At 34.8% G+C, this 23635-nt stretch overlaps 2 protein-coding genes across 2 annotated transcripts; one reads left to right on the top strand and one right to left on the bottom strand.

The window, feature by feature from the left end:
* Positions 1 to 8843: 8843 nt before the first annotated feature.
* LOC106378104 (germin-like protein 1) lies at positions 8844 to 9765 on the top strand. Its single transcript, XM_013818290.3, has one exon. It carries the CDS (start codon positions 9265 to 9267, stop codon positions 9595 to 9597), a length of 333 nt encoding a protein of 110 aa, XP_013673744.3. The 5' UTR covers positions 8844 to 9264; the 3' UTR covers positions 9598 to 9765.
* Positions 9766 to 19464: 9699 nt separating this feature from the next.
* Positions 19465 to 22914, bottom strand: LOC125582086 (AP2-like ethylene-responsive transcription factor AIL1). Its single transcript, XM_048748585.1, has 9 exons — positions 22637 to 22914; positions 21729 to 22326; positions 21462 to 21544; positions 21320 to 21328; positions 21099 to 21187; positions 20832 to 20905; positions 20022 to 20072; positions 19851 to 19927; positions 19465 to 19771 (listed from the first exon to the last, which is right to left on the bottom strand). Exons 1-9 carry the CDS (start codon positions 22848 to 22850, stop codon positions 19593 to 19595), a joined length of 1374 nt encoding a protein of 457 aa, XP_048604542.1. The 5' UTR covers positions 22851 to 22914; the 3' UTR covers positions 19465 to 19592.
* Positions 22915 to 23635: the final 721 nt, after the last annotated feature.

Below are 23635 nucleotides of genomic sequence, written 5' to 3'. Positions count from 1 at the left end.
TATTCTCTATCATTTTTGTTTAACTTTAATTTATTAACATAAATTAAACAATCACATTACCCATATAATAGAAATTTAGATTTTTCCGTATATGTTATATTTTGAACTTTTTAAAAAGTCTCACATTGAAATTTTTATGATCCATGATTTAATTTTTTTTACGACAAGATACAAATTATTACAAAATTATGTGAGTAGAAAGTCTCATATATATTAATATCTTTTAGTTAAACTACATACCATAGAAATACATAAAGATTTTAATTTTGAAATTTTCTTTGAACAATTTTTTTTGATAAAATCTTTGAACAAATACTGACAGCTTAATATTTAAAATTTAAAATTTGCATTGAATGTTTATAAAAATTATAAATTACTAAAACTTTCAAAAATATTGTACAATAAAATTTGTTATCAGCGATTTAAATTTTTTGTTTTAAAAATATACAAATAAGTAGAAAGCATCATTTAAAAATATTTCAATATTAAAAATATACTACTTATCTATGTATATATTTTGTAAATTTAATTATAGAAAATAGAAAGAAAAAAAGTGACTGTTTGGATTAATAAAATTTATTTACGTATTCACTCCAATTTAGTTATATACGTAATAGTTACTTACTTTTTCATTATCTAATATATATATATATTATTTTATAATATATAAAAGAACATATAACACATAAAATCATTTATATATACGATGTTCATTACGCCCAAGGCGCGGGTTAATAGAAACAGTGGAGGTATTTTTTTTTTGTTAGACATTAAATTATGATTTGTTTTATAACTATCCAACTCAAATTCCCAAGAAATATATCATTCTTGTACGTTTACTCTTTACTTCACCACACATGTGCTGGTTACATTACATTTTGCTGGTTATTTATAAGAATCTTTCTTTACCTTCTTCTAGCTGTCAAATAGTGTCTTCTAATGGTTCATCAAATGTAGCTCTGGTCCACACTACGTAACAACACATATATACGTAGGCACACCTTCTCCCTCGTATTTTCTCGTCAACTTGACCCAACTTGTGACAATCTTTTTGGCTCTTAACTCGTAACTCCATCTACCACATTAAACGAGTGTCTTTATTGGCGTGACTTGCTCATGTGAGTATTTGTCGTCTCATCCAAGCTGGCGTAGAGTTTGGGCTTGTGTCAAGGCCCATCAGCTAAACCTGCGAGAAAAAGATCAGAGCCCATTAGCAGAAACGACACTGTTTCCTTAAATGAAGATATTTATCTTCATCGTCTTAAGCTGAAGGAGAGAGCAGAGTTTGTTACAGAGGCTAACAAACAAGAGAAACAAAATCAGGGAGAAAGAGCTTATCTCGGCGACAATCGTGACGGAGACGGTGGATAGCTGCTCACGATCTAACCAAAGGAGAATCTGATTACCGGTGGTGTATTTCAGAGGTTGTCTTTGCACTTGTTACTCGGTGAGATCCGTTTACTTGTGTTGAAAGAAACCGAGTCTTTGTATTGATTCTGAGCTAGTGATTGCTTGAGAGTTTTGATCTCTCCCCAGACAGTAGGAAACAAAGTCTGGGTAAACAATTCTCGTGTTGATTGCGTTTTACTTTTCTCGATTGAATCTGAAATCGAGATACAACAAACATCAACTAAACAAACGAAATCGTAAAGATAAAATCAAGGTAAAACACTAACAAGTGGTATCAGAGCCAGGTTATTGTGCAGGAGGTGATTGCGAGTGATCGTGATCTAAGGTGTTAGTCGATCCTAAGTGTTTTTTGGATCTGTGTGTTTGACAAGCTCGGATCTTGATGATGGAGTCTGTTACGAAGTTCAAAATGGAGAAGTTTGATGGTAAAGGTGACTTTGGGATGTGGAAGTTCAAGATGCTGATGCAGCTTGAGTTACAAGGACTCGGTAAGGTGCTTCAAGCTGAATCAAGTGAAGGATCATCGGAGAAAGATGATGATGATTTGAAGCTGAAAGCCAAGGAGGAACCTGATCCCAAACCTAAAGAAAAGGATACTAGAGTGAGGAATCTAATATGCTATAGCCTTACTAATATTGTGTTGAGGAAAGTGATGAAAGAGCAGACGGCTATGGGGGTTTGGAAAGCACTGGAGGCTGACTATCAAACCAAGACTCTGCCAAATAGGATCTATCTGAAGCAAAGCTTTGCAAGCTTCAAGATGTCTGAGCAGAAATCGATTGAAGAAAATTTGGATGGATTTCTAAAGTTGGTGGATGACTTGGCGAGTCTTAACATCATTATATCTGATGAAGATCAAGCCATACAAGTGCTATCAAGCTTACCGACTCAATACGACTCCCTAGTTCACACCTTGAAGTATGGGAACAGCAAAGAGACACTGACTTTAAAGGAAGTCACCACTTCTGCTTACTCAAAGGAAGCTGAGTTAAGAGAAAGGGGACTCGTTGGAAAGTCAAGTTCAGCTGGTGAAGGACTCATGGCTTTTCAAGGAAAAGGTGATAAGCTTCAAGGAAGGAAGCAAGGGAGAGGAAGAAGTAAGAGAAGAGATAACGGTTCAAGGAAAGGCTCTAGGTCACAGACACCAGCTAAACCAAGAGAGTGTTGGGTCTGTGGCAGAGAAGGTCATTTCAAGAGGGACTGCCCCGAGAGAAAGGAAGGGAATAAGCAGCAGAATGCAAATGTTGCTCAGAGACAGGAACCTATGATCTTAACCGCAAGTATACATGACACTCATGATCAATGGGTTCTGGACTCTGGTTGCACATTTCATATCACACCAGATAAAGAAGCTTTGTTTGACTTTAAAGAAGTTGATGGTGGGAAAGTTCTAATGGGGAACAATACTCATAGTGAAGTGGCAGGAATTGGAAAATTGAAGATCGTGAATCCAGACGAAACAGAAGTCATTCTGACTAATGTGCGGTACATGCCTACAATGGGTAGAAATCTGATCTCTTTTGGACAGTTAGAGAAGAGTGCGTGCAGTTACGAGGGAGTTGGATTCAATGTTACATTCTCTAAAGATGGGAAGCAGGTGATCACAGGAACATACAAGGATGGTTTGTACTTCTTAAATGGAAGTGTGCAAAAGGGAATTGCTGCAGTTGCTAGACCAGAAGTTGATACGACAAAGAGATGGCATTCGAGGCTGGGTCACATGGGGTTAAAGTGCATGAATGAATTTGTCAAAGGTGGCTATCTTGATGGAAAAGAAGTTCATACGCTTAACTTCTGTGAAGAATGTGTTCTCGGAAAAGCACAGAAGCAGAGTTTTCAGGAAGGAAAGCACACGTCTAAAGAGCCATTGGAGTACATTCATTCAGATTTGTGGGGTTCACCAAGTGTTGAAGAGAGTCTTGCGGGCTGTAAATACTTCATAACGTTCATTGATGACTACTCAAGAAAGGTTTGGATTAATTTCCTAAGATCTAAGGATGAAGCATTTCAGAGTTTCAAAGAGTGGAAGCAACTTGTTGAGAATCAAACAAGAAAGCGTGTGAAATGTCTAAGGACAGACAATGGTTTGGAATTCTGTAACAAGGCATTCGATGGATTGTGCAAGAGCTCAGGGATTAAACGTCACAACACTTGTTCCTATACTCCGCAGCAAAACGGAGCAGCAGAGAGAATGAAAAAAACGATTATGAACAAGGTTCGAAGCATGTTAGCTGAGACAGGGTTTGGAAAACAGTTTTGGGCAGAAACGGCGTCAACGGCAGTGTATCTGATTAATCGATCTCCAACGTCGTCATTGAGTTTTAAGATTGCAGAAGAAGTTTCGTCAGGAAAGAAAGTGATTTTTGATCATCTTAAGAGGTTTGGTTGTGAAGCGTATGTTCATGTGGTTCAGGACAAAGTGAGTCCAAGAGCTTTAAAAGGTTACTTCGTGGGATACCCTCAAGGCGTAAAAGGCTACATAGTGTGGTTACCAGAGGATGGTAAGTGTACAGTTAGCATAAATGTCATTTTTCATGAAGATAAGGTGTTTAAAGATTCTGCTGAGAAGAGCCTTGAGAAATCTACACGAGCGAAGAAGGAAAAGAAAGTTTCATTCAGTTTTGAAAAGACCTTTGAGGATTCTAGTTCAGGTGGAGCTTTGTCAGAAGAAGTGAATGAAGTTCCGAGTTCAGAGTCAGAAGAGTCAGAAAATTCAGAGTCTAAAACAGAGGAACATAATGAAACAGAGGATACGCCAGGGGAAACTTCTACAGAGAACTTAAGTGATTATGTTTTGGCTCGAGATAGAGCTAAGAGGACCATAAAGAAACCGTCAATGTACGAGGAAGGAGGAGATTATGTTGTTGCTTATGCGTTGATGTGCGCAAAAGACGTTGACATAGAAGAACCTAAAACCGTGGCAGAAGCTATGAGAAGCAAGTACTGGATATATTGGAAGAAAGCTATGCAAGAGGAAATTGATTCTTTGGCTAAGAACAATACATGGCTGGTTGTTGATAAACCAGGAAGGAAGAAAATTGTTGGTTGTACGTGGATCTTCAAATAAAAGGAGGGAATTCCAGGAGTGGAACCACCAAGGTTCAAAGCTCGTTTGGTGGCTAAAGGCTTCACTCAGATAGAGGGTATTGATTACAACGAAATTTTCTCTCCAGTGGTAAAGCATGTGTCAATTCGGCTGTTGTTGTCAATGGTTGTTAACTGTGACATGGAACTAGAACAGCTAGATGTAAAGACAGCTTTTTTACATGGAACTCTAGATGAGGAGATATATATGAGTCAGCCTGAAGGATTCATTAGGAAAGGAGATGAGTCGAAAGTGTGCTTGCTCAAGAAATCTTTGTATGGTTTGAAACAGTCTCCTAGACAGTGGAATCAAAGGTTTGATGAGTTTATGAAGAGACTAGGCTACACTCAGAGTATTCATGATCCGTGTGTTTACTTTAAAGGAAAGACTTTGGAGGAGAAAGTGTTCTTATTGCTTTACGTGGATGATATGTTAGTCGCATCAAAAGATATGAAGAAGATTCAGAAGTTGAAGGAAAGCTTAAAGTCCGAGTTTGAAATAAAAGATTTGGGAAGAGCTACTCGTACCTTGGGGATGGACATCATACGTGACAGGAAGAACGGGATTCTAAAACTTTCGCAAGAAAAATATTTGAGACAAGTATTGAAAAGTTTCAATATGCAGGGAGCAAAACCAGTTGTTACACCGGTTAGTTCCCAGCATAAATTGAGAAAGTTAACTGATGCGGAGATCAAGGAGGAAGCTAACTACATGGACAAGATTTCGTATGCTAGTGCGGTTGGAAGCCTAATGTATGCAATGATTGGTTCTCGACCTGATTTGGGATTTGCTATTTGTCTGATCAGAAGATACATGTCTCAACCAGGAAGGGCTCACTGGGATGCAGTCAGATGGGTTTTCAAGTACCTAACAGGAGCTCTGGATATTTGTCTAACATTCACTAAACAGAAGGTGTTTGAGATTGTTGGCTACAGTGATTCAGATTATAATTCAGATTTGGATCGCAGAAGATCAGTTTCAGCTTATCTTTTTCAAGTTGGGGGAAATACTGTCAGTTGGCGAGCCACACTGCAGTCTGTAGTTGTGTTATCAACCACAGAAGCTGAGTATATGGCTCTCACTGAAGCAGATAAGGAGGGTAAATGGTCAATGATGATCTGCGGTGAGTTGGGGTTCAATTTCAAGAGTTACAAGCTATACTGTGATGCGCAGAGTGCGATATGTCTAGCTAAAAATGCAGTTCATCATGGCAGAACAAAGCATATGGATACCAAGTACCATTTCATTCGAGACAAACTTTATGAGGGTTCCGTTAACCTAATCAAGGTGCATACTACTCTAAATGCAGCTGATTTCTTGACTAAGTGTTTACCTGGTCCGGCTTTTCAGAAGTGTCTGGAGCAGGCCAAGATCCTCGCCTGATAGGTTGAGGTGGAGCTCGGGGTAGCTTTGTCGGTTTGGTTACCTCGCAGAGAAAGAAGAAACAGGGGTCAGCTAGGAACCGACTTCAACTCGTGTGGTCAAGTACGAGTAGAAATAAAAAAAAAAAAGGAGGAAGTGAAGAAGACATCTTACACATGCATACGGAAGATCTGATGAAGAGATTCAGGGTTCTTTGCGAGGAGTATATGAAGGGTCTGAGCTTGGTTCCTTGGAGATCTCTGTCGTCATCTAAAAGTTGAGGTCCTTGACTGGTTTAAGTCGAAGAGAAGAGAGGGTGAATGGAGAACTGGAGATGGATCATCGGTGAGTAGTCAGGAAACTGATTGGTTTCGGTGGAGCTTTCGGCAAAGGTGATTCAGAAAGGGGCTAGGGTTTCGTATCGCAGGAGAGAGGTTGAGTTTTAGACAGGAGAACCGACAAAGGTGGAATTTGTGAGTGTTTGTCGTCTCATCCAAGCTGGCGTAGAGTTTGGGCTTGTGTCAAGGCCCATAAGCTAAACCTGCGAGAAAAAGATCAGAGCCCATTAGCAGAAACGACATTGTTTCCTTAAATGAAGATATTTATCTTCATCGTCTTAAGCTGAAGGAGAGAGCATAGTTTGTTACAGAGGCTAACAAACAAGAGAAACAAAATCAGGGAGAAAGAGACTTATCTCGGCGACGATCGTGACGGAGACGGTGGATAGCTGCTCACGATCTAACCAAAGGAGAATCTGATTACCAGTGGTGTATTTCAGAGGTTGTCTTTACACTTGTCACTCGGTGAGATCCGTTTACTTGTGTTGAAAGAAACCGAATCTTTGTATTGATTCTGAGCTAGTGATTGCTTGAGAGTTTTGATCTCTCCCTAGACAGTAGGCAACGAAGTCTGGGTAAACAATTCTCGTGTTGATTGCATTTTACTTTTCTCGATCGAATCTGAAATCGAGATACAACAAACATCAACTACACAAACGAAATCGTAAAGATAAAATCAAGGTAAAACACTAACAGCTCATTTCTACTTACTTGAGCCACAAGTTTAATCTGCAAGAAGAAAACCTAATTAAGCATTTCGAGTACATGTCGTGTTTTTGTATCGTTTTGGGTTTTGGAAAAGACTCCACTCGGATATTATAACAAAACAAGGTCAGGTTCGAGACAGAACCTCCTGGGTCCAGGTGGTTCATGTTCTGATGTGTGGTAACCAGTTATCCATTTTATCTGATCCTTTTTTACTTGAATTGATTCATATATATTTATATATCCAAACTACCTAAATTTATCAAAAAAATACTTATTAGTTATGATTCGAATCAGTTATTTTTATCCGGAAATAATTATAGATACGATTTGTTTGGATATATTGTATCCAACCTATAGAGATGTCAAGCAGGTTTACCCATCCCGTTCTGTCCCGTACCGCAGCGGGTTAGTCATCGAGCGGGTCACAGCGGGCCTGTCCCATGCGGACTGCGGTTTTCAAAATGCCGGCCCAAACCCGTACCGCAGAATCTATAGGCCTTCGCGGGCCGTCCAGCGAGACGCCTCCTTATCAAACCGCCTGCTATAGCTTCTTTAATGAATTTTCAAGTAGAAGAGTTGTGTAAAAGAGCTGAAGAGAGCTCATTGGGCTTCACTAAAGCCTTATCAAAATCAATGCCACAAAGTTCCGTTTGTGCTTGCATTCTTGAGTTAAAAGCCTTCTTTTGTTATCAGTATAACCTTTTGTTAAGTTTGAATATGATTGAGTTGTTGTCTTTGTAATAATTTGGCTCAAGTGTTGTATGTCTTCATCAAACCATCTCTCTTTTTAATTATTTGAATTGCAAAAAAATTCGTGAATCACTTTGCCAAATTATACAAGTGACGTGATATACAACTAACTTTTCTCCTAAAAAACACTATTATAACCAAATTTAATTTAAGAAAAACACCACTTCACAGTACTGAAAATAAAACCAATCAACTTAAACAAGAAATATCACATTGTAATAAAGTAATTCATAGTTGTGTGTAATAAAAAGTAAAAAACAAATCAAAACACCACCAGAGCTCGAATCATCGTTGCTGGAGCTGGAGTCATCATCGCCGGAGCTCGAATCATCATCACCGGAGCTCGAATCATCATCACCGGAGCTCGAATCATCATCGCCGGAATTCCTAATGTTTTCTGGGGGAAAAGTCACAAGAATCACTTTCTTCTCACTCTCCTTCTCGTTTTTTTCAGGTAAAATAAAAAATGATGAAAAAAATGCGGGTCCATGTAATCCCGCACGACCCGTTTCGGCCCATCCCGCAAAAGACCCAGTCCCGCAAAGACCCATCCCGCGAGGCCCGCAAATTTACGGGCCTAGAAAACCTCGTACCAATACCGTCCCGCGACAGTCATTTACGGGCTAGGCCCGCGGTCCAGGTCCATAATTGCCATCTCTACCAACCTATCCAATTTTATCCATAAATACCCTAAATAACTAATGTAGTTGACTTAAGATTTTAATATTAGATATTAGTATTATTATAATTATGAATATAATTATATATATAATTATATATATATATATATTTATTTATATGTTTGGATATTCATTTAGTTCTCGGTACGGATCAGATTTGGTACCGGTTTTTTGGATCGTTCGAGTATCTAGGCTGGGTCCAGTCGGATTCGGGACCCTGATTTTTGTATCGTTTCTGGTCGGTTTTTTCAGATACGGATATTATGCCCTAAACCTAAGCTTGGTGTCATCAAACACTCACTCTTTTGTCTGTTCTTCTCGAAACCTCCACACCTTGGCCCGAGTCCACTGGCTACTCCTTTAAACCACCTGAAATCTTCGCAGCAATAAATATCAATGTCAACATCATCATTCAGATCACAGCGATCAAGTGATGAAGAACAGGCAGTCAAAGAAAAGAAGCATTTTGTTTGTATTTAAGAGTGGTCCTTGTTCTTGGACGTCCATAATGGTTAAGATTATCTCCATCTTTGAATATTCACCACACACTTTATCCACCAACCTCTCTACATAAACACTGAACAGAACAGAGAAAAACAGAGCTAAAAGTAAAGAGTTAGTTCTTACACCAACCAATCAAAATGTTGTGCGCATTATCTTCCTTATATCCCTCCTCTTTGCTCTATCAACCGCCTCTGTTCAAGACTTTTGTGTGGCCAACCTGAAACGCGCTGAAACCCCTGCGGGTTACCCATGCATATGTCCCATTCATGTCAAAGCCAAGGACTTTGTCTTTTCCGGCTTAGGCACTCCTGGTAACACTAACAACATCATCAGTGCTGCGGTTACACCAGGTTTTGTCGCTCAGTTCCCTGGTCTGAATGGTCTCTCTACAGCTAGACTTGACCTAGCTCCTAAAGGTGTGATCCCAATGCACACTCACCCTGGTGCCTCTGAGGTTCTATTTGTCCTTGACGGTGCTATTACCGCTGGGTTTGTCTCCTCTGATAACTCTGTCTACGTACAGACACTAAAACCGGGACAGGTCATGGTTTTCCCTCAGGGCTTGCTTCATTTCCAGATCAATGCGGGGAAATCAGCTGCTGCAGCCTTTGTGACTTTCAGCAGCGCCAGTCCTGGTCTTCAGATTCTTGATTTCGCGCTTTTTGCTAACGATCTTCCCACTGAACTCGTTGCCGGTACTACTTTCCTTGAGCCTGCTGTAGTAAAAAAGCTGAAGAGTGTTCTCGGAGGAACTGGCTAAAACAATACTTGACTATAAAACAACAACGCATGTTTTGTTTTCTCTTTGATGGATTCGTGTCTTCTCTGTTTTGTGTGTCCTTGTAATTCTTCAGAACATGTCAAGATTATTACATTGTATGTGAGTTTTTCAATTAAGATCTTTAGTTGTTCACAACGCTTATCATTACCTTTGTGAAACCTTTCAACGGTGAAACTTAGAGAAAAAAACTAAGAGATGTTAACTTTTAGGACAAGACTCTCACATGGGGTTCAGTGGTCCCAAGTCCATAAGTTTAGTTCGGTCTACGCAGCAATTATTCTGCATGATATGTATGACTTTAACCCACGAAGGACCATAAGTTTAGTTCGGTCGTTTGGATCTTTCTTTATTATTATTTTATCAGGAACAAAACTTAGGTTCACTGCTAAAGTAAACTTTTAGATTCATCTCTACTCTTATTACCAATTAAAATGTCACATAGATTAATAATAAAATTTATTATTTTTTAAAAAAAATTTAAAATAATTGAAAAAAAATAATGACGCTCAGTAAAATAACGCTAACACCACTAACTAAACCTTAAATCTTAAATTCTAAACCCTAAACCTTACATCTAAACCCTAAACCCTAAATTCTAAACTCAAACTCTAAACCCTAAACCCAAACGCTATATCTTAGATCCAAATCATAAACCCTAAACCCAAATCGTAAACTCTAAACCCAAACCCTAGATCTTAAATTCAAACCCTAGATCCTAAATCCAAACCTAGACTCTAAACCCAAATTTTAAACCCTAAAGAAACAACATCAACATTAACCCAAACCTTTACGATATAGGATTTGGGTGCATGGTTTACGATTTGAGTTTAGGGTGTAGAGATTAGGTTTGGATATATGGTCTGAGTTTAGAGTCTATGATTTAGGTTTAGGATATAGGGTTTGGGTTTAGGGTTTACAGTTTGGGTTTAGGGTTTAGGATTTGAGTTTAGGATATAGGGTTTGGGTTTAGGGTTTACGGTTTGGGTTTAGGGTTTAGGGTATAGATTTAAATTTTATTGATATAATCAAAAAGTAACAATTAAAATAATGTATTTATTATTTTTTAATATGTGTGTAAAAACTTAAATATTTTATATTTAAATTTAGAGGGAGTATTATTTTAGGTACTTTTCACATGTTATATTTGAAGAAGAAAGTCCAAATTTATGTCAGAGTAAAACACGCGCCATGTCATTTTTTAACGTTGAGAAAAAGAGAGCATCTATGTAGTTCTGGCGAAAATGGGCATTTAATTCTCGAGGTATTTGAAATCAAGAGTTTTAACACTCAAGTATTACGTGTGCATATTTATACCCTCGCTAATAGTTGATTACGCAAAATTGAGAACAAAATAGTCAACTGTTAACTGATGAGCAGAAAAATAACAGTTTTCGTCAACTTTTTAATGCTAGAATATTCTAATCATGATTTTGCGCAGTTAATGATTAGTTGGGGAATAAATATGTGCATATAATACTTGAGTATTTAATTTGCTGATTGAAAATACTTGAAGAATTAAAAACTCATTTTTTCTTTATATTTCTTATAAGATTGAAAGTCACTAACATCAATCCCTTTAACAAAACATAAGTAAAAATATTTTCAAGTTAAATAAATAATTTGAAATAATATACAAGATATTTAATCCCGGAAAAGAATTTATTTAGTTTATAAAAGCATATAAAATAACATAAGATAATTACATTTGCATTGTATTGATGATGTACATAATATGAATGTGTAAAGTATAGATAATTAGATATGATGGTCTAAAGTAGAGATCCAATGTACAATATTGTCTAAGCAATACGAAATCATCCATAAGTGATTTTATAAACATGAAGTACATCAACAATACTATGCAACTATAATTATTTGTATTATTTTATACGTCATTTTTAAAAACTCAAAAAAAAAATTCAGATAGATAAAACTCTCGTATATTGTTATATCTAGCTTGAGAATATTTTAAATTATGATTTTCTAAGAGTGTTTTTTTTAATTCCTCAAGTATTTTCAAACGGCAAATTAAATACTCAAGTAGTATATGTGCATTTTTATTCTCTAACTAATCATTGACTGCGCAAAATTATGATTAGAATATTCTACCGTTAAAAAGTTGACGGAAACTGTTATTTTTCTTTCATCAGTTAATAATTGACTATTTTGTTCTCAATTTTACGCAGTCAATTATTAGTTAGAGAATAAATATGCACAAGCAATACTTGAGTATTAAAAATGCCTATTTCAAATACTTCGTCAAAATGCCTATTTTTCCCTCGTTCTGGTGATATATATATTTTTCTCTCTAAAACTATTTTTTGTGACAGATGTTTTTACCTATGTAACTGTGTACAGATATACTAGTAAATACCAAATTCATATTTCGAAACGTTACCTATGGAATGGTCTAATATTCTGACAGTATTTTATAAAATTACTAGGGTCGGTCCGGGCTACGCCCGGGTTTTTTGTTTAAATTTTAATTTTGATTATATATTTAGTATGCTTATTTTAATATATAAATTCTATAATCTATTATAAAAAATATATAAGAAGCTATAGACAAATATAATATAATTTTAAATAATTCAATATTTTTCTTTTATGTGATTCAAAAATTTTTGTATCCATTTTTTGTTATTGAAAATTATATATAAGATGAAAAGAAGAATGAACAAAAAATAATTAAATTTTAGTTACGGTGTTTAATTGGTTGAATTGTTTGCATGTTTCGATTCACTTAGAACAATTTATAACGTTTGTTTCCTATTAGTCTCTAAGTAATTCAATGGACTCTCTCATTTAAATTTAAAACTCTCTATATTTTATGTTTTTTTTAAATCAGATGTTTAAAAATTGTAATTTTTTCTTGTTTAAAAAACTTACAACTATATATGATAGTTCTCTTTTGTATAGGTAATGAGAAGAGAGTGATATACATCTATATTCCATATCTTTAAAAACAATCATGAAAACATAATCGTTTTAATTTGGATCTAGGAAGATTGGGTTTTCTAAGATGTCAATTATTTGGATTCGTCAATCGTGGGGGACTTCAATTTTGTCTTGGTAGCTTATGTTGTTGGATTTGGGTTCTTTTTTTTTTCCTTATGTTCCAGTGGTTTGATTAGTAACTTGTTTGTCAAGTAATTTTTGGATCTTTAACTAATTTTACTGCAATGAATTGCTCTGTAATACAATATTAAATAAAGTATATGTGAAGAGGCTTTTAAGTTAAACTTGGAAAGCAACACATGGAACATTAATTTGGATAAGGAGAGTAATTATTGTAACGCAAAAACGTGAACGAAAGCTTAGAAAATCAAGAATCACGTAGAAGAAGAAACAAGCAGCCTGAACATGGCAGACGGAGTACGGTGGTAGTTCAACATCTGTAATGGTAGATGGCCTCATCTTCCTTTCGACCTCTCTCCTTAGAGTAACAACAATTCAATATGGTCAATGATTCAAATAATAACCAATCTATAAACTGACACTCGATTGACACTCGTTTTACCAGATAATCTGTTGTAGTCTCTCATGTTTTTCTCATAGCCAACTTTGCACTTTTCAGCCTTAGCACCATAAAGTGTCTTCCACTGCATTATTGTGAAATGAAAGTATTACATTTAGAGCATTGTCTCCCACAGATTTTCTTAACCTGTTTTTGCGTCCATCTTTACGGTGCTTCCTCTATGTGCCTTTCAAGATCAAGAGGCTAAGTTATAAAAGAATCTTCAAAGTGAAAGGAGCCATTCACAGCAAGCAACAATATATTTGTTCCATACGATGTTCTTTTTCGAAAGTTTCACAGAAATATTTTCTAAGGATCACAAAAAATCCAGCACACAAAAAAATTAGGATAGAAACTTTAATGGAAAAAAAAACAATAACAAACAAAAGATCTACGCTTCTAACCTTCAGTAAATTTCACAGTAGCCAAATGAAAAATCTTTTGACAGCCAAAATGTTTAATCCTTGGAAACTACTAAACACATGAAAGTTAAGAATCAGTAGGGAATGATTAAATGAAAACGAAGAAGGCATTTGTTTGGCCGTTTGGTTTAGTTTGGATCATTTGCAAACTCTTTGCTACGTCCTGCTCACTTTGTGGGCTTCTTGGTCACAGAAACTATCACCAAAACGATCGATAGCCAACATCAAAAGGAACTCTATAAATTAGTCAAGTACAAATTAAAATCATAAACATACAAAGAGAAATCTAGGAGGATGGTAACAATGTAAACAATTGTTCGGCTCAGTAACAAAAAAACAACATGAGACCAACAAATATCATCCAAAACAGAACGCAAGCACATAGTAAAAAGGAATTAAAAATATAATCATGTAGGAAATCTATGGTCGAAAACTACATTGATGAAGATCGTAACAAATAGAATAAACAAAAAATCAACATCTAAATCATCACTGATACACAAAAACTTAGGAATAAAAAAATTGATAATCTATACATGAACAAACGTAAATCAAGTTAACAAACAAAACCAAAAGTGAAATCATTTCCCAGAAACCAAAATCAAAATCACTGTTATCAAAAGCTAATGCTTGAGAGGATAATACTGATTGAAATCCAGGGGATATGACATGCCTTTTTATAGTCAAAGATTCTGAGAAATGAAGTAAAGGGGTTTGCATTCAATGATACCGTGTGCGGAGTGGTAAACTTGTTAATGATCCCGTCAAAGGTGACGATTAGATTCAGACTAACAATGTTACATTTTCAGATTTTTTTTACCGGTTTGCGATTTTTTTTTGAGACGGTGGAGTCTCCAAGAGGAGACCTTGTCTACAGATTACAAAATGTCTAAATTCGAGTCCAATTCAAGCCTTTAAATAATTAAAACACATGATCACATTCGAAACCCATTTTAAACTTTCTCAGAATATAAATGAATGCAGAGTTAATGAAACACATAGTTTTGTTATAAGAGGACACATGTCGGCTTCTCAAAATTTGACTTTATGACGTGGATACTGAGGTGGCTTCACCAGGAGGGAGTAAACCCTACTTTATATATAAAGATTTTAAAATGTCTTTTAACTAGTATTCGAGGGGAATGTGCTGTGATTAAAGAGACACACGTAAAGTAGATTCTGAGTCATATCATATCATTTATCTATGAGGTATGGAGCCATTTTAAGAAAGTTACACCTTCGTCATCAAAGGATATTCAAAGCGGTTCGATATCCCCGTATATTATTTGAGAAACAATTTCTTTTTGTAACCACATGTCATCACTATAATAATTCTTAGAATCATTAAAGAAATATGTTGGTCCATCTAATTATATAATAAGTTTTTTATTAAACTAACAATAAATTCATCATTAATGTACTTTATTATTTCTTTAAATAAAATTTACGGAGTTGCCTAATGTGGCTAAAGTATATATGGCAATTAATAATTTTGAATAATAAAATTTGATAAAAAATAGTGTATCTTCTATCATATTTGTTTAATTTTAAACTATTAAATAAATTAAACAACCACAATAACCATATAATAAAAATTTAGATTTTTATGTATATGTTATATTTTGAATTTTTACAAACGGCTATAAATTACTAAAACTGTTAAAAATTTCACATTCAAATTTTATGATTCATGGTTTAAAATTTTTGTTATGACAAAATACAAATAAAAAAATTATATAATTAAAAAGTCTAATTTAATTAATTATTAAGATAAATATATATATATATATATATATATATATATATCATTTTAAATTAAACTATAAACCATATAAAATACAATATTTTAGTTTCAAAATTTACTTTGAACAATTTTTTTGATAAAAGTTTTGAACGATCATTGACAACTTATTTTTTTTTAAATTAGAAATTAATAAAACTATTAATCCCACAATGAAAATTTTGTTATCAATAATTTAATTTTTTTTTCTATAAAAGATACAAATGATCAAAAAAACTATATGAGTAAAAATCATCATTTAATAGACATTAATATTAAAAATATACTAAAATATATTATCTATGTTAGTATCATTTAAAATTTAATAACATATCCTATCAAATATCAAAAAAAATATTTTTTGGATTAATAAAATTGATTTATATGTTTGCACCAATTTAATTATATATTTAATAGTTACTGAATTTTAATTATTTAATATATACTTATTATTTCATAATATATAAAAATATTTAATAAATAAAATAATTTATATATATAATGTTGATTCCGCTTAACCTAGTATATAGTATAACACACGGACATGTGTTTCGTCAAAAAAAAACACACACACGGACATGTGTATATATAGAGACTCGCCATCAAATGTGTGCATGTGTGGCCACATTGCGTCGACATTGAGGAATCTAGATTTTTGTCTGTGATAAAGAATCGTGAAAGATGCTAAGCATGCAAGATACCCTACTTCAATCAAAACGCATCTTCTCCAAGACTCCAACATATATACACACAAAATTGTTATTATGATCAAAAATTCACAATGTATGTATATGTATAATGTATAAAGGTACATGTGTACACGTGTATGTAAACGTATTCAACATATATACACTCAACCAATAAAAAGAGAACGTGTAAATGCGCACCATTGGAGTGTGCCTCCTTGTTATATACTCCCTCTATTTCATTTTAATTGTCGTTCTAGGTTTATGCACACAAATTAATAAAACATATGATTTTATATATTTTCAATATAAAAACACAATTACTTATACACCTAACCTAACCGTATTTCAACCCATAGAAAAATGGAGTGGATAATCTTATTATTAAATTTTGCATTGAAACTCTAAAACGACACTTATTTTGAAACGATTTTTTTCTCTACAACGACAATTAAATCGAAACGGAAGGAGTATTAGATTGTATAGTTCGGTCCAGCAGGTTAGCTAGAATTCGAATATAAAATATTTTTTTGAAGAGATGATTTATTTGTCTACTTTGTAATTGTTTTGAACTTATATAAAGTAGTATCTATGTATGCTTGTATGAACTCAAAGATCAATAAGAATCACTCTCTTATTAGTTTAAGAAACTTACTCAAAATTTAAGCACTCACAAGATCTCTAAACTCATATGTTATGTCACACTTTAACATCTCTATATATATAAGAATATAAAGTCATACACAATACATAATAATGTTTAGATAACTCCTAAACACTTAAGGACTTTCATATATCCCAATCCATAACTCGGTAGGAAATAGATAACTTGATCTTCAAGCTTATTTCAACATTCTTCCCTTTAAGTTTGAAATCACTTCCCGCTAAATCTTGAACACCAATGAGATCTCTCATTTCCTTGAATTTGATTATTCCCAGTGTCTTAGTTAGAATGTATGTATTTTGCTTTGCACTAGGAACATGATGCACGATGATCTGACATTTCTCAACACACTCTCTGGTAAAATGGTACCTTGAATGTACGTACTTGTTTCTTCCGTGAAAGACTGGGTTCTTAGTCAAAGAAATTGCAGATTGATTATTGATCCGAATGGTGACCTTTTCACATGGTTGTTCCATGATCTCACTCAACAACTCTTGGAGCCATATAGCTTGCCTTGCTGCCTTGGTCCCTGCCATGAACTCAGCCTCACACGAAGATAACGCAATAGTTTCTTGCTTACTAATACACCACGTGGTTAAACTTTCACTGAAATAAAAGATGTGACCAGCCGTGCTCCGTCCATCATCAAGGTCGATGTTATGACTGCTATCTAAATATCCGATGATTGTTGGTATATCAGAACATGCGTGTTTAAAGACCAAACCAAGTGTAGTTGATCCTCGTAGATACCGTAGATATTGCTTCATTGCAGCTCTGTGAGACTCCTTAGGACATTGCATATAGCGACTCAAGATGTCCACACAATACGATAGGTCACATTTCGTATGAATCAAGTACCTGAGACAGCCGACGCTCCTTTTGTAGCTCGTAGCATCAATGTCTTTCTCCTTCTCAGCTTTAGTAACTTTAACCCGGACTCCATCGGTGTGCGCGTCATGTTACACTTATCCATTCTGCTTTCCTACAAGATTTTAAGAGCATAACGTCGTTGTTGCAGGGTTATACCATCGGCTTGTCGACTCACTTCTATTCCCAAGTAGTAGGTTAATTCACCAAGATCACTCATATCAAACCTTGATGCCATCTCCCCTTTAAACTCTGTAATAACCCTTTTACTTGTTCCCGTGACGAACAAGTCATCTACGGACACTGTGACAGTTAACAGGCATCCATTGACAGTCTTTCTATAAACGATGGCTCTTTACTGCACTTCTTGAACTGTAGCTCCATAAGGATTTGATTTAGCTTGTTGTTCCAGGCCCTCAGTTTCTGAAATCTCTATCGTAGTCTCTCCTACCTTCTTGATTGTTTTGATCCGTTGAAACTTTGTTGTTTGCGTCCATTAGTTTCGTTTGATCTTCATGCGGCTCTTCATCATCGAAGATGCATTCTTCGTAAGCTTTTAAACGACCGATAATGTCTTCGAAACTAGTAGTATTAAGATCTAGAACTTGCTCGTGGGAAGCCACAATATTAATATACTTCTTTCGCGGGAGACTACTAAGGAACTTCTTAACGAGTTTGGCCTCTTCGATGCTTATACCTAGAGCTGCAGATTTTGATGATATCTGAGCTAATTTTCGTCCGAAAACATCGATGGTCTCGTTCTCCTTCATCTTCAGTCGATCAAACTCATTCATAAGGGTTTGTAACCTAGCTTCTTTAACCCGTTCTGCTCCTACATGCCTTGTCTTGATTGCTGCTTCCCATACTTTTTCGCAGTGCTGATTTCTCCAACTTGAAGAATAAGGGTTTCATGTATAGATTATTATCTCCATCGATTGGTTCATCTTCTTCGATAGCTTCCCAGATTTTTTGGAATTTCAATGCGATATTTATTCTCATAGACCAAACGGTGTAATTGGTTGAGCTCAACATCGGACATTGTATCGAAGGCGATCATCCACCATTTTTTATCTTTCCAGTCACAAAAACAATATCCCCCATCGTTTCCTAAGGCTATGATACCAATTGTTGAGATTGTGAAAGCTCATGTCCAACTCTATATTGTCCGATTAGTATGATACTATCCACTTTGAGCTTAACAGGCAAACCCGCATGGTTTTGCTTTTGGGTTCTTTCCCAAAAGGCCTCGTACTAATTAGAGTTGGATTTCTCTTTATATATTAGACACTCTTTGTCTAATCTACCAATGTGGGACATAGTTTGATATCTCACATTCTCCCCCTCAAACTAAGGATCACATTCATCTTGTTCCCCACAATTGATTTTTAGGATCTTCTGACTTAATCTCTGCCACATACCTCCCAATCATATCTCGATGGGTACCGTTCAGATCTCGAAGGGTATTTTGGTCTCTTGGATACCGTTCATATCTCGAAGGGTATTTTGGTTTTCTTGCAGATTTCTTGTCAACCTGGGACCTGTGATACCAAATGTAGAATGTATGTATGTTTGTATAAACTCAAAGATCAATAAGAATCACTCTCTTATTAGCTTAAGAGATTCACTAAAGACTTAAGCATTCACAAGATTTTCTAAATTTATACGTTATGTTACACTTTGACATCTCCATATATACAAGAATTGAAGAATATAAAGTCCTAAACACAATAAATAATAAGGTTTAGATAACTTCTAAACAGTTAAGGATTTTCTTATTTCCAAATGACATGAGAGGTCTCAGAAACAAAAGAGATTGGTGACACGACTAGAAAATGTAACCAACAATTCAATTTGACAACAAGTTGAAATTGAAAATCCTGGTGTCCCTGAGCTACAACGAGCTTGCTACGTGTTCAAATTTCCCTAGTGTTTATTAAACCATAACGAGATTGTATATTACATCAGTGATCAGTTCCTTATAGTAAACATCGGAAATGTCTTACCGTCCCCTCTCCGGCAAGGAGTTTCACTTTAATCGTTATTGGCCAGAGGCAGAGTTGGAGGGTGAACGTTTGGCCTGGTCACTATTGATGATCGTAGAGTTTGAACATATTCTCTTCACGTCGTATCTGCATATATCGAAATTGGTAACAGCGTTTACACCTCTGAATTTTATTGCCGCGATATCGTACGCCTCCGCTGCTTCTTCTTGCGTGCCTTCATTAAATTAAACATATTTGATAATTAATAAAAATGTGTATATATAATTTCTAGCTAATGTAAAAGTGGTTCATACTAAATGTGCCAAGGTACAAGTCTTTGTTTCCAGCAACTCTTCCGATCCTAGCTTGCCATCTTCCATGTTGATGATGCCTGCAAGCGATTATATATGCATGATCACAATCCTAATCTATTTACATGCCTAAATGTACGTAATTTCTCAAACGTATATATGTCCAGACCAAACCTTGTGACTCCTCTGTAAATCGAAGCTCCCCTTGAAAATCCACTGCTATTCCTATATGTGAGAAAGTCGACACAAAATGTTGGTCAAGGTGTTTGTAGGCTAAAAATAAATTATCAGTAAAAAAAAAGAAGGTTGGTTAAGGTGATGACTGGCAAGTGCTTCAGAACTGATTTACAACATTTCTATAGCTAATTGTTTTTTTCAAAAACGCAAATCTGTCATGTTTTAGATTTTTTTTTAAAGCTATAGATTTTTCTTTTATTTTTTTCATTTTTGGTTTTAGAAAATAAAATACCTAAAATACTTATATCTTGGTTTCAGAAAATTTACAACTAGATAATCAAATATTTTCAAACCTACGACCAAAATCTTACAGCAAATATATTTACACCTACAAAAAATCTATAGCATATTTTCACAGTAAAATATATATATAGTACTAATATATAGTTCCATATATATCAAATATAAATACAAAGGAAAATCTCTTAAATAACACAACAAAATTGTGATAAAAATAGCACATTTAAAAAAAAAAACATTAACTAAAGTATAAAACGATTAAATTACCCCAAAACTTAAACTCTAACCCTAATTCTATCTCATAATAAGAAACCCTAAACCCTAAAAATTCAAATATAAAATAAAATATGAAAAAACTTTTAATTAGTTTTATTGTGATTTTTTTCTTTCATATACTATTTTACATAAAAAAAAAATTGAATAAAAATTTGTTTTACTGCTATCCTAAAGTATTTTTTTCTAAATACAATATAGCATCGTGAGGAGAGTGATTCTGAGTTTATTTACCTCCTCAACATGGCAACAAATTCTTGCCTAGTCATGTTGTTGAGTTCCTCTATCTCCTTTTCGTAATTACTCAACTGAATTGAAGAATGTAAAAAAAACTGACATCACTATTCACCAGGAAAATCTATATCTTTCAATCAAAAGAGTCAATAAGTTCGTTAAAAAACGCATTCAGGATCTAAATATCGAAATAAATATGTTGTATTGGTGTATGTAATAATAGTAGCTAATAGTGGAGGTATGGTCCACTCCACAAAAGAAACTTACAGGGAAATTTAAGTGAGTAGTAGGACCCCAATACTTCATGGCCGCTAAATCATAAGCCCTCGCAGCTTTCTCCTCATCATCATACCCTCCTGTTATAGTATTACTTAAGAGCATTATATTTATCATTTAGTAAAGTATACAACGTTTTCAATATCCTAAATGAAAGAAAACTTAAAAGGTTGTTGCAGAATAGGTTGTTGAAATAAAGTTTTTTCGCTTACCAAGATACACTGTCATTGATGAAGAGGCGAATTTGAAAGTACATAGAAAAACCAAAAACATTATTAGTAAAATTCACGAATAATAAGATTATATATATACAATTAAATCGAAATTTAATCATTTTAAAATTTGTTTTCTAACCTTGTCTTCCCCTTCGCGACTGTCCTTCTTTCTTACAGCTATTGTCCCATAAGTGAGCTTCATATCTCCCTGTCCACCTATGTCTGTATACGTGCATATATATATCACGTGACATCGACACAATAATATTTACAACTAAAACAACGCAGAAATATATATGTATGTACTTTAGTGTAGAATTCACATTGTTATATCGTATACGTTCTTTAACAAAATAAAATTAAAAATGTCATGTAAGTTTAAGGCATCGACAATTTGATTACATACTTTGTAACTCCACGATACTGAGAAGTTCTTTGCCCTAAACTATCAACCGACTTCCTCGTTTCCACCGGTTCCTTGGCCTGCGATTTACCGACCAAACTCTTTCTCTTCTCGTCTACCTTAACCGGTTCTTCCACCGGTACAGATACATTTAATTCGTTGATCAGATCAGAAGCAGCGCCATGGCTCATAGTCAACAATAACGTCGAGCCACTGGTGTTATAATCAGTCTCTTCGTGACTAAAGTTACTAGTATTGCTCGTACTGCCCTCTCCACTAACATAAGTATTCGAGACTGGAAATGTTGGAGTGCCTTGCCCTAACCAAGATTTGAAAACCGAGACCGAACCTCCATAATCACGGCTTAGGTTGGTATCTAGGTTCGAGTATTGTGGTGTAGATACGGTTTGTTCGCAGAGAAGGTAACCATGTGGGCTTAATCTGTTAAGCATTGTAGTGCAGTTCACATTGGTTTGGTAATTGCCGCTTATAGGAGGACACTCGGTTTGATGAGAGTTGGAGGAGAAATCTTCCAGCTTTGGCACTTCTTCGTCATGATGATGATCATCATCATGATTAAGGTTAATATCATATTGCCAGACTATATATAGAAAACAAATTAAGAATATATATTAATAGTTGCATAACCAACAACATACACTATATGTGAGCATATATACGTATAGTATATATGTGAGCATACGTATGCATAGTATATATGTGAGCATATCTATGCATAGTATATATTTGAGCATATGTATATATATGTGTTGGGAATCCTACATCTGAACAAGCTAGAGAGAAGCATAATGGAGTACATTATAAACATGACGAGCCAACTCTTTCATTGTTAATTAAATGCATATGAGTTACAAAATGCATGAAACTTAACCGTATATATATACACGTACCAGGATGAGGATGATGTGTGAGAGGATCAGTGAAAAAGGGAGAACCATCCGAATGAGGCATGAGAGCCTTTTGTTGATTAGTCGCAACATAGTTTTCTTCGTCTTCTTCTTGAACTCTATCGGAGATTCTCAAATGAGGTGTCAAAGAAAACCCCAACCATTTGTTCATCTCTTCTCCCTTTCTCTCTCTACTCAATGTTTCTCTCTCTCCCATTATGTAGGGTTTGTGTGTTTATTCAATTCGTGGTCTCATATGCGAAGGAATCATTAAAAGACAAATATTAGAGTTACGTGGATTAAATAAGACCTTTGTTTGTTATAATGTGAAAATATTATTGAAAGAAAAAAAAAACAGAAACGAAGAAAAAAAATTAAATGTGGAAAGAAGTTTAAGACAAAACAGGTGGCGGTGAAGTTTTGTCTTCGCATGAAAGAAAGGTAACAAGGAAGTTTCTTTACGCATTCTTTTTCGGGCACTTGCATCTGACTTTTCTAGGCTTTCGTGCCTCTTTCCCTCAGATCTTTTAATGCGATTTGGAATCTTGAGTTTCTTTCTTTTTTATTTTTTGAGGGCACGACAATGAAAAAAGAACCCACTGTCAGACTTGGAACGTATCCGGATATATGAAAAATTTAGGATATCCGAATCTGCAAGATTGTTAATTTAATATCTGGATCCAAAATTTTGACTTTCAGATCTGGATATTAAATTAACGAATCCAACAGATCTAAATCCGGATATTCAAAAAATTTAGAATTCCTGGATTCGGATCCGAAACTGTTGGATTCGTTAATTTAATATCAGTATCCGAATCTGTCGGATTTGTTAATTTAGTAATTTACATCCGGTAAACATTTTCAGAGCTGGTTGACTAAAATGAGGATCTCAAATATCATAAAGTTAAAATGAGGATCTTAGATAGCATAAAGTTAAAATAAATTTAGATGTCTGTGTATCTAAATTTTTAATATAAAAATACTCTATTTCGTATTTTTGTG

This window comes from Brassica napus, chromosome C2 (genome assembly GCF_020379485.1).
Source record: "Brassica napus cultivar Da-Ae chromosome C2, Da-Ae, whole genome shotgun sequence".
In the NCBI taxonomy this organism is placed as follows: Eukaryota; Viridiplantae; Streptophyta; class Magnoliopsida; order Brassicales; family Brassicaceae; genus Brassica; species Brassica napus.
The sequence above is the reverse complement of the archived record's forward strand: the minus strand, read 5'-3'. Positions and strand labels throughout refer to the sequence as shown.